The sequence below is a fragment of the Podarcis pityusensis genome, assembly GCF_964106645.2.
Source record: "Podarcis pityusensis genome assembly, chromosome: Z".
In the NCBI taxonomy this organism is placed as follows: domain Eukaryota; kingdom Metazoa; phylum Chordata; class Lepidosauria; order Squamata; family Lacertidae; genus Podarcis; species Podarcis pityusensis.
Window position 1 is genome coordinate 19,249,135 of NC_138044.1, and position 14,322 is coordinate 19,263,456.

At 49.4% G+C, this 14,322-nt stretch overlaps 2 protein-coding genes across 3 annotated transcripts; both read right to left on the reverse strand.

Moving 5' to 3' along the window:
* Window positions 1-230: 230 nt before the first annotated feature.
* On the reverse strand, window positions 231-6,654 carry IGBP1 (immunoglobulin binding protein 1). Of its 2 annotated transcripts, none has more exons than XM_080990708.1 (6): window positions 6,425-6,654; window positions 4,804-5,124; window positions 4,127-4,322; window positions 2,820-2,899; window positions 1,514-1,626; window positions 231-708 (listed from the first exon to the last, which is right to left on the reverse strand). In XM_080990708.1, the coding sequence occupies exons 1-6, from the start codon at window positions 6,625-6,627 to the stop codon at window positions 572-574; spliced, it is 1,050 nt and encodes a 349-aa protein (XP_080846834.1). In that variant the 5' UTR covers window positions 6,628-6,654; the 3' UTR covers window positions 231-571. The 2 variants fall into 2 exon arrangements, with proteins under 2 accessions (XP_080846834.1, XP_080846833.1); XM_080990707.1 differs by having other exon boundaries at window positions 231-711; window positions 6,425-6,653.
* Window positions 6,655-8,415: 1,761 nt separating this feature from the next.
* LOC308468694 (protein Wnt-11b-like) lies at window positions 8,416-13,377 on the reverse strand. The gene is made up of 5 exons (XM_080991054.1): window positions 13,008-13,377; window positions 12,064-12,293; window positions 10,673-10,950; window positions 10,202-10,494; window positions 8,416-9,856 (listed from the first exon to the last, which is right to left on the reverse strand). The coding sequence occupies exons 1-5, from the start codon at window positions 13,076-13,078 to the stop codon at window positions 9,682-9,684; spliced, it is 1,047 nt and encodes a 348-aa protein (XP_080847180.1). The 5' UTR covers window positions 13,079-13,377; the 3' UTR covers window positions 8,416-9,681.
* Window positions 13,378-14,322: the final 945 nt, after the last annotated feature.

The following is a 14,322-nucleotide window of genomic DNA, read 5'->3' on the forward strand; positions in this document are numbered from 1 at the left end:
AACTTCAACACTCTTTAACTGGTTACAGAGTCAATTGGTAGGTATCCCCAAAAGCCAGCTAGTCCAACCTCCTGCAATTAAGTCTCTCCTATATATACCATTCTGCTCTTTTGCCTTTCTCTTATTTTTATTGTATCTGTTTGTTTGTTTGTTTGTTTGTTTGTTTGTTTGTTTGATTGATTCACTTCAAGAACCCCCCCCCCCCCCCGCTTAAGTGATAAACTGAGGAAGGCATTTCATGTTACTTTATTTAAATACAGAAAGAATAAGTTACAGCAACTACGAGTTAACTCCATAAGGCTTATCCACTCAGCTTGCTGAGGACTCCTTTAGGAAACAGGGATAACCAACTTCTCCATAAGGATCGTCCATCTGGGGGAAGATGCTTTCACTACTTCCAGATTCCTGGCCAGGGGAACCTGACACAAGCCCCCCCAACAAAAAAACCCCTTCTCTTTTTGAAAACCTTCTCCTCTGGAGAGAGAGGGGTCCGCAGGGTGGGGGGCTCAATCCTCTGGTTCTTGTGGAGGGCACTCGGGTCACAGGCTCCTCCTCTCGAGGAGGCACTTGATCAGCCCATGTTCTTGCGGTTGCCGTAGCCCCTGGGGTGAAGTTCCTTCCACTCATCCCACTCCCGGGCTTTGCGCAAAGCTTCATCGTCATCCTTCTCCTCCGCTTTCTTCTCTTCTTCCTGCTGCTTTTCTGCAGCTGCTGCAGGACCGAAAAAGGGAAAAGCCAGACTGAGAGCACAGTAGGGAGGAAAACTCTGAATGCACTATGATTCCTGTATTGCAGGGTGTTGAGCTATATTACCCTTCTGGGTTCTTTTCAACCCAACAGTTCTGTGATTCCATGAACAACCACAACAGTTCTCTTACACTGTAGGATTTTAAACAGAGGGTGGGTGCGCAGGGATTCTTTCCTGTATCGCAGGGGGTTGGACTAGAGGACCCCATGGAGTTCCTTCCAATTCTACTATTCTAAATCCTCAGCCTACTGTTATCTGCTGCTGCTGGAAGGCATTGTGGGGGAGACATTAGTCAGGGCTTTGGCTAATTAATGTTCTTCAGCCTTTTAAATGTGTTTGTGGGAAGGGGGGGCATTATTTTGTTGTTTCTGTTGTAACTATTTATATGTGCTTTTATCTTATATTTTTATCAAATCAAATCAAATCAATCAATCAATCAATCAATCAACAAATAAAACAAAGCTATTCAGAGTGGGAGATTCCCAGTCTATGCTGCTCATAGACACAACTTATTTATCGCAATTCTGTCCCACCTCTGTTCTTCCAGGATCTCAAGGTGGCATACACAGTTCTCTCTCCATCTGCATTTCATCCCCACAACAACCCTGCGAGGTAGGTGATACTGAGAGGCAGTGACTGGTCCCCACGGTCACACCCAGGGAGCTTCACAGCCAAGTGGGGATTTGAACCCTGTCTCTCCCGGGCCCTAGTCTCTCACCATTACAAGATGCATCCATCCCCAACACCCCTGACCCAGATAAATACCTGAGGCTGCTTGTGATATGCCCTGATCAGGAAGGGCTCCTTGCTTTCGATGCTGCTCATACCAGTCATCCACTGTCATTGTCGCCAGGCTTGGGTAGCCAGCGCCAAACACCCTATAAGAAAGGAATGAACATTTTTATCATTTAACCATTCAGCACAGTGGTGGAGCAGAGCTGTGCTCTAGTCCTAGCAAGATGGGAGTCTCTTTGGCTGCGGGGTTCCCATGTTTGGGAGACAGGTCTAGGATGGTACTCTGAAGGAACAAGTGTAGAGCTACAGGGTACTCCTGGATACATATTTGTCACTTACAGAATCACAGAACTGTAAAGTTGGAAGGTGTCCCTGAGAGTCAATGCATGAATCACAGTTCAAGAATACATGAAAGGCAGTCATCCAAGTTTCACTTAAAAATATTCAGTGAAGGAAGATTGTGGTTGTTTTTGTTATTGCCAACATCATCACCATTATTCATAGAATCAGTTGTTTATTATTATGTTTATTATTATTAAAATTATTGTATTATTGTATTGCCCTTCATCCGTAGAGTGCAGAGTGGTTCACAACACAAACATACATAAAATTACAATATAAACAAACACAAAATACATAATTAAAACAATAACAAAAGCAAACCAATCCCCCACCACAACAACACATTTAAAAGGGCATTGGATGTCACCTAGCACTTAAAGGTGTATAATGAAGACACCAGGCGAACTTCCACAAACAGGGAGCCACTGTAGAAAAGGCCTGTTTTCATGTTGCCACATGAGGCACACAAAGAAGGGCCTCAAATGGTGACTGGAGGGTGCAAGTAGGTTCCTATGGAGAGAGATGGTCCTTGAAGTACTGTGGTCCCAAGGCATTTAAGGCTTTATAAGTCAAAACCAGCACTTTGAATTGGGCCCGGACGCTAATGGGCAGCCAGTGCAATCAGGCCAGGATCGGTGCATTATGCTCAAATCATCTTGCCCTGGTGAGCAACCTGGCCGCCAAGTTCTGCACCAGCTGAAGTTTCTGAACTGTCTTCAGAGGCAGCCCTATGTAGAACGCATTGCATCAATCTAACCTAGAGGTTAGCTGGAAAAATCCCCCACAGCCATCTGGAAACCCATTGAGTCCATCAGTCTCTGAGAACGGACCATCCTCATAGGTTCCCCACCTCTGCAGAATCGTAGAGCTGGAGGGGGCCCCAAGTGTCATCCAGTCCAACCCCCTGCGATGCAGGAATCGTAACCAGCATCACACACCTGGAAGGAGCCAGCCCCCCCGAATGCCCCCCCTGAAAAGAGCAGAGCACCCATACTTTGCCTGGGCAGTATCCCGGGTCAGGATGAAGGGCTTCAACGGAGGCCCAAGCGGGCGTGGAGGCTGCGTCCCTGTACCCTAGAGAAGATAAAAAACACATTTCAGCACACAATCCAAAAGACACATTCTACCCTCCACAGCCAACTGAAGGGCCCCACCCCATGACACCCACCCAGTGACAGGTGACGGATTCTGCTGCCCACAGGTCACCTCAGATTCTCCCAAGTGGGGAAGGACCATAGGTCAGTGGTGGAGAATTTGCCTTGCAAGCAAAAGGTCCTGGGTTCAGTCCCATCGCCATCTGCAGGTAGGGCTGGAAGCCACTGCTGCCAGTCAGTGTTGGTGGTACTGAGTTGAATGGAGCAAGGGTCTGACTCAGTATAAGGCAGCTTCCTATGTTCCTACATACAATTTACCAAAGCTGCAACATTCAACTATCTGTCCTGCCCTGCCTCTGGCTGGATCTGGAAGAGGGGGCTGTTCTGTACACAGGGCCCTGTAAGAGGAGCTGGCCATCTCACCCAGCCAACCAGGTACCAAAGGGAAGCCGGCAAGCAGGACACAAGCATTACAGAACTCTCCCCTCCTGCAGCTTCCAGCAACTGGTATTCAGCGCAAAGTTAAACTGTGGAACTCGCTTCCATAGGAGGCAGCGATGGCCACCAATCTTTAGAACAGGATTAGGGAAATTCACGGAGGAGAGGGCTGTCGATGGCTAAGAGCCACAATGGCTCTGCCCTGCCTGCACATTCAGAGGCTGCAATGCTACTCTTGTGCTCTGAGTCTGTTTGCATGGGTTCCCTTTGGGGCACCTAGTTGGCCCCTGTGAGAAGAGGAGGCTGGACTAGATGGGCCATTGGCCTGATCCAGGTTGTTCTTCTCTTGTGTGTGTGTCCTGCTTGCAGGCTTCCCGTAGCAGACATCTGGGTGGCCGCTGTGATGGGATGCTGGGCAAGATGGGCCCCTGGCCTGATCCAGCAGGGCTCTTCTTATGTCTTCATGGGTGTGGTCAAAGGACATCTGGGGAGCCCAGGCTGCTCCAGGGCCTCTGTAGCACCTCTGTGGGGTGGGGAGTGGCATTCTGATAGAGGGCTCCCCTGTTTTTCACATGTAAGGGGTCACATCGCTACCACCACAACCACAGGGGACCACTCAGATGCTATCTCCCCATTGTAGAACCATATAATTGAAGAGCAGGAACAGATCCCAAGGGGCATCTAGTCCAACCCACTGCAAAGCCTGAAGTGCTTTCAGGCCCCACAAAGGCAGAGAGGGCGGTCCCCTCCCCATGTCCCACCACCCTACCTGCTTCAAGGCATCCCGCCGAATGAGGATAGCGACTTCCTGATCAATGCTCTCAATTTCCTCCAGGCTTGTGCTAATCCACTTCTTGATCTGGAGCAAGTAGAACTCCCGGATCTGCTCCTCCTCTGCCTGGCCACCGTCGATGAAGGGCTTCAGGGTGGCCAGCTGGTTCTCGAGCTCCTTCTTCTGCTTATATCTGTTTGGGGAAAGGACATGGAGGGGTTGGCCTAGATGCCTCTCAGGGGTCCCTTCTAACTCTAAAGATAGGTTGGATAGGCATTTGTCAAGGATTCCTGCTTTGCTGGGGGCTGGACCGGATGATCCCTGAGGTGTCTTCCAGGATTCAAGGGATAAGGCTTTGAAAAACATTTATGTTCCTGTCTATTTTAAATTTGAGCACTTTGCTTTCCCTGTTTTACAAAACAGCTTCTTTGAGCTTGTTTTCTAAACTGCTGTCTTAAGTTTAGGTATTCAACCCACTGTATTATTTTATAATAATGGTTTTTCCAATGAAATTATTGTTTTATTTCTGGCTTAATTTAATTATTGTTTATTCTGAAACATACCAGAATTTAAATATTACCAAAAAGGTATCATAGTAACTGAAAATATTTAAAATCAAAATGACTTGAAACTGACATTTGCCACCCATTATCCAGGAAGGCCTCCCCACTCACCTTTCGATCTTCGCCTGCCTGTTGGATGCCATGGCAAGGATAGCCGTCTGCTGATCAGTTCCCAGAACGGAGTTGATGTTGCTACCGGAGGACTCACTTTCATCCCCGCTCTCCACCTCCACCTCCCGTGGGAGTTGGAAGCGCCCAATCCCATAGTCTTTGCAGACCTTCAGGAAGTCCATGAAGCCAGCACGGGCCCTCTGTACATGCTCCAGGCGCTTGCTGGGGTTGACCTGCTTCAAGACGAGGGCCGCCAACAGAGCAGGGACCAGCATGAACTTCAGATCGGCTGAGGAGATCTCCTCCAGCTCTTCGTTGTGGCTGAAAGGAGAGAGCAGAGTAAAAATCATAGAGTTGGAAGAGATGCCCCAAGGGCCATCTAGTCCAGCCCCGCTGCAATGCTGGAATTAGAGCTAGAGAATCTGGCCAAGCTCTGCAGAAAAAACCTCCAATGGAGGGGAGTCCACCACCAGTTTCCCTCCCTCTATAATAATAATAATAATAATTATTATTATTATTATTATTATTATTTATTATTTATACCCCACCCATCTGGCTGAGTTTCCCCAGCCACTCTGGGAGGCTCCCAATCAAGTGTTAAAAACAGTACAGCATTAAATATTAAAAAACTTCCCTAAACAGGGCTGCCTTCGGATGTATTTTAAAGATAGGATAGCTGCTTATTTCCTTCACATCTGAAAGGAGGGTGTTCCACAGGGTGGGCGCCACTACCGAGAAGGCCCTCTGTCTGGTTCCCTGTAACTTCACTTCTCTCATAACACTAGAATGCATAGACAATTTTTTCAAAGTCCTTCTTCACACAGCACATAGCTAATTCGTGGAGTTCCCTACCACAGCGGAACACAGATGGCTTTACAAGAGGACAGGTTCATGGAAGAGGAGAGGGCTATGAATGGCTAATAGTCACAATGGCTTAGGTAGCCCTCAGTGAAGCCTACACTGGGCGGCCATTGAGGCTCCCAGCCTCTGTGTGTGTGTACACAAATGCGTGTGGGGGTGCCAAACTGGGTCTTTGACCTGGGCAAAATAAATCCTAGTTTTGCCCCTGTGGGCCACTGTGAGAACAAGATGCAGAACTAGATGGGCGATTGGCCTGATCCAGCAACCACGCTCTTAGAATTATATAACTGTAGAGTTGGAAGGGACCATGAGGGTCAACTTGTCCAACCCAGGGCAACATAGGAGTCTTTTGCCCAATGCTAAGAATCTCATGCACTATTTGCTGAACTATTTTAAAAACAGGGAAAAGCAATAGAAGAACCAAATCAAACAGCTTTTATTCCATAAATTGGGAAAAACTGCCTATGAAATGTCAGGATCTGAGCAGAGAATGCATGGTGGGGGTGGGCACCTCCCTCTTCTATTGTGAAGGGGTGAGATCCAGCCCAAGCAAAAGCTTGTGGCGGCGAGGAGCTGAAGGTGCCTCTGGGCAGATGCAGAGTGCCTCTGGAGCCACAAGCTGAAGATTGGACTGCAGCACTGCCGGTTTCTAAAGGTCATCGGGCAGGCGCTGCCATCCCGAGGTAGACTGTGAGCCATGGACAGCCCCCCCCCCCCATGGGGTGTACATGTGGCGCCCTCTGCACATGCTCTACGGCACCTGAAGAGCTGGAGCTCGGCGACGGCGCTGGCGGCGCGTTCCAGGAGGCCGATCCCGCGCTGCACCTTCCGCTGCACAGCGGGCGCCCCCGACGAAGGTTCCGCGGCGCTGCCATCCTCCACCTCCTCCAGCAGTCGCCAGCCGGACTCCAGCAGCTCCGACAGCCGAAGCGGCTCCTCCGTAGTTGTGCTCGCCGCCATCATGGGAGAGGCGGATGTGGAGGGAAAGGAGCGGACGGAAGTGGTACCGTCTTGCGGCTGAAGGAGGTGCCGCCATCTTTAACGAGGGCCTGCAGAGTGGGCGCCGTGACACCCACGGGTTCCACCGGCGGAAGGAGGAAGAGAGGGTTCGGGCGGAAGCAGCGACACCGTACCGCTGAAGACGGCGGCGCCATGCTGAAAGAGGGCAGCAGAAGTGACAGCCGGCGCCATCTTGGTTTGGGGCTATTTCCCCGCCCCCCGGAGCGGCGCCGCCTCCTCGCTTTGCAGGCCCCGCCTTCCCCTCAGCAAGCGGAGGGGCCAATGGCGGGGTGGGAGAGGGTAGGGACTACCCTGCAGGGCTGTTGTGTCAGCTGATAGGAGGGTTCCAGAGAAAGGGGGGCTGGGGGGCGGGGTCCTGGCACTTGTTCCGCTCCCGTTCATCATCATTACATTACTTATCATTATTGATGACGATGTTATGGGGGAAATTGGGGTTACGCTTTTACTGCTCCCCCATCAAGGAAATGATAACACAATGAGACAACAAAAGAAAGCAAGGCCAGCGTTTGATCTTTACTGACCTGTTGCAACAGAGACACACACCCCCCAGCCCTTGCAAGAAGGTGAGGGAATCCAGAACAAAAGCATGTTACAATTTTTAAACCCTTGGGTGGTACCTTCCTCTGTCACAGAAAGACCACTCCAAAAACGCCACAGATGCATCGCAAAACGGGTTGTCCATGTAAATCCGATCATGCTCAGGGTTCATGTTTCTCCAACATATTTGCAAGTCTGCCAATCAAGATGACCAACAATACCTGATAATTGCCCTTCGTGGTCTGTCTAAGAGATTCTTTTGAAATGGGGAATACCTTGACTCCAGAATCTGTTATCAATGACCTGTTTCATTCATGCAGATAGATATCTGCTCCTTTGACAAGTCTGCTTGGACAGTTATCAATACTTGTTAAACCAGTTTCACAGAGGGGAGGCTCAGGAAGAATTTCCTTCTATGTGAGGGGAGGAGTCTTGAGGTTGGCTTGGGGTTAAGCATGGCTCCTGTATTGCCCTCCGTTCTTTTTCAGCTCAGGTTTTACTGTTAAAAGTGATATCTCATTAATTTTTCTATAACAATAATGATGGACATTATTACGGTATTAATCACTGTGCTTGTTCACAGTGCTGTTGTTCATTTTTATTATTCATTGTTGCTGCTGTTATTGGTATTAATCATTTTTTATTATTTTTATATTTTATTGGATTTTAGGAGTTTAGAAAGATAGAAATGAAAATATTAAGTTGCTGGTGTTCTTGGCTGCATCTGCATCCCCACCATAATCTCAATTAACCCTCACAGCAACCCTGTGATGTAGGACATATTGAGAGGCAGCAATTGGCCAAAGGTCACCCAGTAGGCTCCATGGCCAAGTGGGAATTTGATGTCTATTTGCCCACATGGTATTTAGGCTTTAATATACCCCCAAATCTAAAACAAATCGAGCCAATTTTATATCCCTTAAAAAGTTGTTGTTGTTGTTTTTAAGAAAAATGTATTAAAACTGCCCAAAACTTAACATATCAAACTTGGAGAAAACAGCAGAAGTTAAAATGCATTCTTTCTTGAAAATGATGCATTTTTTCCAGGTGCCAGCTGTGCCCTCTGCCAGTTGATGAGGATGCACCTTCATCTAAGCCAAGGGAGTTGGACTTGATGACCCTTGGGGGTCCCTTCCAACTCTACAGTTCTGGAATTCTGAAAGATGTGGAAAAACTCGTAAGCCGTTTTTTAAAAATCAGTTTTCTGATTGAAATATACATTTGACAAATCGCACCAGCGACATCTCCTAAACCAGTAAGCTGATTGACAAGAGAGAAGGTCAGTCTGGTGAGATTTTAGCCTTGGCAAACCCAGTCTGCTTCGGCTAATTGTTTGTAAGAAGCTTGCAGATGATAAATGAGTCAGATCTGATCAAGAACCTCCTCTTGACTGCCCAAATTCAGAGAATTGTAGAGTTGGAAGGAACCCCAATGGTCACCTAGTCCAACTCTCCCCCTGAAATGCGGAAATGGCAGCAAAAGGAATCTCTGACTGACTGACAGCCGACCTCTGTTGAAAAGCCTCTGAAAATTCATCGCATTGTAGGGTGGGAAGGGACTCCAAGGGCCATCTAGTCCAACCCCCTGCAACGCAGAGGGCTGTTAACAGTGGTAATAAAGGCCATTTTAAAAAAAGATAAATTATTATTTATTGTTTGCTTTGCTTGCTCCTGCATTTTGGGTTGTTTAAAATGGTAATAAATGGCTAGATATTTGTTCATCTGGAGTTCTCTGCATTACTCCAGAAGAGCAAATAAAGATTTTGAAACGGGCTTAAATGGACAGAAGATTAGTCAAGCTAGTATTGTTAATATTATGAGCTCACAAGACAAGATGAACACATAGTGAAAATATTTTTGGAGCATCAAAGCTGTTATATTGGGGGTCACAAGCTTGACCTAAAGTCAATTGGTTTGTTTTGAACCTTATCAGAATCTCATTGTTTGATAAATGCTGATACTTCATTACTTAAAAGAGTGATGAGCCACAGCATTCTTAAAATTAGATATTATTTCTGTAACAACTGTAATAATTTTGGTATATATACTTTGACACAACTTTGATAATATAATCAGAAACATTTATCTGAGTGTTGGTTGTAGTTCTACTTTTATTTTTATGTAATTGTCACGTGTCATATGCTGTAATAAGGTATATCTCAATGCCACCATGTTAAACAGTTGAAAAATGAAAATGAATTTTAAAAAAATTATGAAAAGAAATAAAATTAGATGCTATTGCTGAAAAAAGTAAATGAAATACTGCCGTTTATAAAAAGCTACGGTAACTGTGATTTTAAATCTAAAAGAAATTTGAAAAAAAATTAAAATTAAATTACTATTTTTAATATATATATAATTATATATAAAATTATATACATAAATATATCTGTTTCTCTCTCTGTATATCAACCCTCTCGGTGGAAAGGGGTATAGCTTAACTCGGGGGCCCAGCCTCTGGTCACTTGCAGACGTGTTTTTCAACCACCTGCTGGCACTTCTTGCAGGTCACGTAGCAGCACCAATGGTACCTGCAGCGGCACTTCTCCTCCACCCTCTCTGCATATGTGTTGTAGCCCCGGCCGCAGCAGAGGAGGCGGCACCCGCCACTGCCCGCTGAAGTCTTGTTGCAAGGCCTATTGGGGGGTGAGAGAACATAAGAATCTGAGAAGAGAGCCTGGCTGCCGGATCAGGCCAAAAGGGACTAATCCCGCCCAACATTCTCTTTTCACAGTAGCCAAACACCCCTAAGAGCCTAGGAATCTAGGCAGACTGCCTCTGGGCCCATTGGTTCCATAAGAACATGAGAAAAGCCCTGTCAGATTTGGCCGACAGCCCAACAAAAACAAAGCAAAATCAAAGAATCGTAGAGATGAAAGGGATCTCCAACTAATCCAACCCCCTGTGCTGGCAGTGGGATGACAGAGGTTCTGGGTTCGGGAATCAAGGCTTCTGTATGTATCATGCAAGGATTTACTCACCTATCCTGAGTCCCCAAGGAGCCCAGCTTGGGGTTCTTCAGACAATAAGTGGGGGAATGTACAAGGTAGGCCAGTTCATCTGCTTTCAGGGGCCGGAGTCTGCCTCCTCTGGGTGCCAGCTGCCTTCTGCTGCCCACAAGCCAAGGCATCACCTGCGTGGCCTCCAGGTACTTGGATTTGAGCTCTGAGCCAATAGTGGCTAAATCCCGCAAGCCTTTCCAGCAGGTCTTGACAGTGCAAGATCCAGACACCCCATGGCACTTGCACGTAGTCTCTAGGGAATCTGACAGGACCTGGGAGGGGAGGAGGAGGAAAGATAAAGAGAAGGACTGTCAGGCACCCGAGTGGGGAGAATTGAACCTCCTGCACCCACAATTCTCTCACCTGGATTCTCCAGTACCAGATAATAAAATCAGGGACCTGGGGGTCATCTAGCCCAATCCCCTGCAGTGCAGGAATGACCCAACTCACCTGCCGGCCCACTGCATTGTTATGGAGGTTTAGGACCCTGGAGATCTGCGTCCCCGCCTTGCTGAACTTCATGGGGCCGTCAACAAAGGCAGAGCCCAGCTGGAGTCCGAAGGGAAGATTGTCCCCACAGCCACCCCACTGAAAGCTGGGGTGGGGTGCCTCAGAAGGAGTGGAGCCACAGAAGCAGAAAGGGACCTGCCCAGAAGCGCAGGCCCGGGCAATGGAGTGGCTGGCGGCGGAAGATGCCAGGGCGTAAACAAAGGCGGACTCCCTGGTGCCTGCAAGAAAAAGAGTCAATGAAATTTGTTTTATAAAGCAATGCACAGCATGGAGAAAGTGGAAAGAGGCAAGTATTATTTATTATCTTAATTAAATTGCTAGGAGGCAGCAAAGGCTACCAAAGAGGAGATGTAGTAGAAGTTTTAAAAATTAGGCATGACATGGAGGAAGTGGACAAAGGAATGTTTTCCTCCCTCTCTCAAACTTGTGGACCTCCAATGAAGCTGAAGTGGTGCATGACTGAGGACAGATAAAAGGAAGGACATATTAGTTAAAACTATGGAACTCACTCCTGCAGGAAGCAGTAAGGTAAAGGTAAAGGGGACCCCTGACCATGAGGTCCAGTCATGACCGACTCTGGGGTTGTGGCCCTCATCTCGCTTTATTGGCCAAGGGAGCCGGCGTACAGCTTCCGGGTCATGTGGCCAGCATGACCAAGCCGCTTCTGGCAAACCAGAGCAGCGCACGGAAACGCCGTTTACCTTCCCGCCAGAGCGGTACCTATTTATGTACTTGCACTTTGACGTGCTTTCAAACTGCTAGGTTGGCAGGAGCTGGGACCGAGCAACGGGAGCTCACCCCGTCGTGGGGATTCGAACCACCGACCTTCTGATCGGCAAGTCTAGGCTCTGTGGTTTAACCCACAGCGCCACCCGCAGCAGGAAGCAATAATGACCACTAAACTGGATGGCTCTAAAAGAGGATTGGTCAAATTCAGGGAGAAGAGGGCTATCAAGGCAGCTAGCCACAATGGCTATGTTCTGATACCACAGAAATGGTTCTGAACCCCTGTTTCTGGAGGGGAAGAGTTTCGCTTGTGCTCAGGTTGTAGGCTTCCTATAATGGGCATCAGGTCAGTCAGTATGAGAACAGAATGTGGGACTAGGTGGCCCTTGACCTGATCCAGTAGGGCTCTTATGGAACCTTGAAGGGGGTTGAATTAGATGACCCCTGGGGTCCCTTCCAACCAATTCTATGATTCTAACTGGGGAGGGGGAACTGTCTAAGTGGCCCATGTTCCCACCTGGGCAAAGGAGGCTGGATCCAGCCATGGGGGCTTTCCTCAGAGAAAGGGACGAAGGGATGAAGATGGAACAAAGGTTGATCATTACCCCTCTGTAGGTCTGGGGCCAAGTGAGGCGCCCCCTCGACGGACGAGCAGTTCCACCGGGAGCTGGCAAAGGTCTGTTGGCAGACAGCCTTGGTCTGGCGTGCTGCTTCCACCAGGCTGGGCATCGCCTCCAGGTGCCTCCGGCATAGCCGGGCGAGGGCGTCCGATGCTAGTAGGCGGCAGTCCTGGGGGTTATCCCAGGCCACTTGCGTCCCATTGGCTGCCAGGCTCCTGAAGCGGGGGTGGGAGAGAAAAAGAATGAGAGCTGTCATGACACCTGTAGAAGACACCTGGTTTCCACTGCCCGCAACGGACCCACAAGTGGTCACTCTACCCATCTGTGGGTGGCGTCAGGGAACCTCCCCAGTCCCTGGGGGTAGGATGGCGAGGGAAGCTCTTTGCAGATGGCGCTGCCGCCTTTAGAAACCTAGGTGGGGGGCATAAAGGAGGCATCAGAGAGGCTTTGTGTTGATCCTGCAAGGCTGGCTGGCATTGGAGGGGCTGTGCCATCTGCCAGGGGTTCTTTAGCTCTGGTTGCTGCCTTGTGCTGGATTGAGCTACTCCCTTCCATCTCTGCAATTCTGCGCTTCTATGGCCTCGGAGTGCAGCGGCCTCTCCCCTTCCTTGGAGGTTTTGAAGCAGAGGTTGGACGGCCATCTGCCAGGGCGATTTCAGCTGTGATTCTCGCATTGCGGGCATGCGATGGGCGGGGTAGAGGGTTTGGACTGGATGACCCATTGGGTCCTGGGCTATGTTTGCAAGGCGGGCTGGTGTGGAGGGAAATCCCCGGGAGCTGGCGTCGTCGTCGGGGCTTCCCTGAACCCTGCAGAGTGGCTGGTGAGGCAGTCCTTCGTCCCCCGCTGGGCTTGGGGACAGAGAAGATGCACCCCTGCCAGGACCCCCCTCACCCCAACCCACCTACCCACCCACCCCAACGGGACTCACAACCACTGGATGGCGGCGCAGAGGCCAAGGCTGGGAAGCAGCAGGGCAAGCCCCATCCAGGAGCAGCGCATGGCTGGCGGAAAGAAAGGCCGGGGAAGGGCGCAGAGGCCTCTTAAAAGGGCTGCTCCCCGACGCAATGGGCGGTCACCAGGCCCAGGTGGCGACTGGGAGGGTCGCCAGCCTTGCCGTAGGCAACTTTTGCCGTCGGGCCACTTTGGCGACGCTACTGCAGTTCTTCCTTGGCCCACTAGATGGGGTGCGTCTCCGCTTCCTCCCGCGAGCGTGGCGCTCCCGGGAAAAGTGTAAGAAGGAATGGAACGCAGCCCAGGCGGGGTGTGGATTGAAGTGACCTGGGAGGGGAGTGAAACGGGGTGGGGGCACCCTCTTGGAAAGTGAAGATCCTAGAAATGTAGAGATTATGTATTTGTATTTGTATTTGCATTTATACTCCATCCTTTTTTTTTCTTTCAAGGAGCCTAAGGTTGTTGGTGTCCATCTGTCTGGAGAGACAATGGAGTGCACCTCCAGGGGTGAAGTCAAACTGCTCTCCAGGGAGCAAGCCTGGGCAGTGTGTATGGATTGCGACTACCTAGAAGGCCCTCTGCCTGGTTCCCTGTAACTTCACTTCTCGCAGTGAGGGAACCAGCAGAAGACCCTCAGAGGAGGACCTCAGTGTCCAAGCTGAGGTGGAGATGCTTCTTCAGGTATACTGGGTCGAGGCCGTTTAAGGCTTTAAAGGTCAGCACCAACACTTTGAACTGTGCTCGGAAATGTACTGAGAGCCAGTGAAGATCCTTTGGACCAATGTTACATGGTCCCAGCAGCCACTCCCAGTCTCTCAGCTGCATTTTGGATCAGTTGTAGTTTACGTCACCTTCAAAGGTAGCCCCACGTAGAGCGCATTGCAGTAGTCCAAGAGGGAGATAACTAGAGCATGCGCCACTCTGGTGAGACAGTCTGTGGGCAGGTAGGGTCTCAGCCTGCGTACCAGATGCAGCTGGTAAACAGCTGCCCTGAACACAGAATTGGCCAGCGCCTCCATGGACAGCTGTGAGTCCAAAATGACCCCCAGGTATCACACCTGGTCCTTCAGGGGCACAGTTACGCCATTCAGAACCAAGGAATATGCCCCCCACATGCCCCCTGTCCCCAGACAAAGTACTTCTGTATTGTCAGGATTCAGTCTGTTGACTGCCACCACCACCACTCTAGACACTCGCACAGGACGTTTATCACCTTCCCTGGTTCTTCCACTGTGCCCTCAGTATGCAACGATTGGAAAGTTGTAAGACTACACTGAATATTTACGCATTCC

Bases quoted from the DNA above. Each gene is read 5' to 3' on its own strand.
- IGBP1 (XM_080990707.1), bottom strand. From the start codon at position 6,627: ATGATGGCGGCGAGCACAACTACGGAGGAGCCGCTTCGGCTGTCGGAG. The intron at 2,900-4,126 runs GTAGGGTGGTGG...TATCTTCTCTAG, and splicing joins GGCGGGATGCCTTGAAGCAG to GGTACAGGGACGCAGCCTCC. The intron at 1,627-2,819 runs GTATGGGTGCTC...CCTTTCTTATAG, and splicing joins CGGGATACTGCCCAGGCAAA to GGTGTTTGGCGCTGGCTACC.
- LOC308468694 (XM_080991054.1), bottom strand. From the start codon at position 13,078: ATGCGCTGCTCCTGGATGGGGCTTGCCCTGCTGCTTCCCAGCCTTGGC. The intron at 10,951-12,063 runs GTAATGATCAAC...TTTTTCTTGCAG, and splicing joins GGCCCCAGACCTACAGAGGG to GCACCAGGGAGTCCGCCTTT. The intron at 10,495-10,672 runs GTGAGTTGGGTC...CTCCCCTCCCAG, and splicing joins ACAATGCAGTGGGCCGGCAG to GTCCTGTCAGATTCCCTAGA.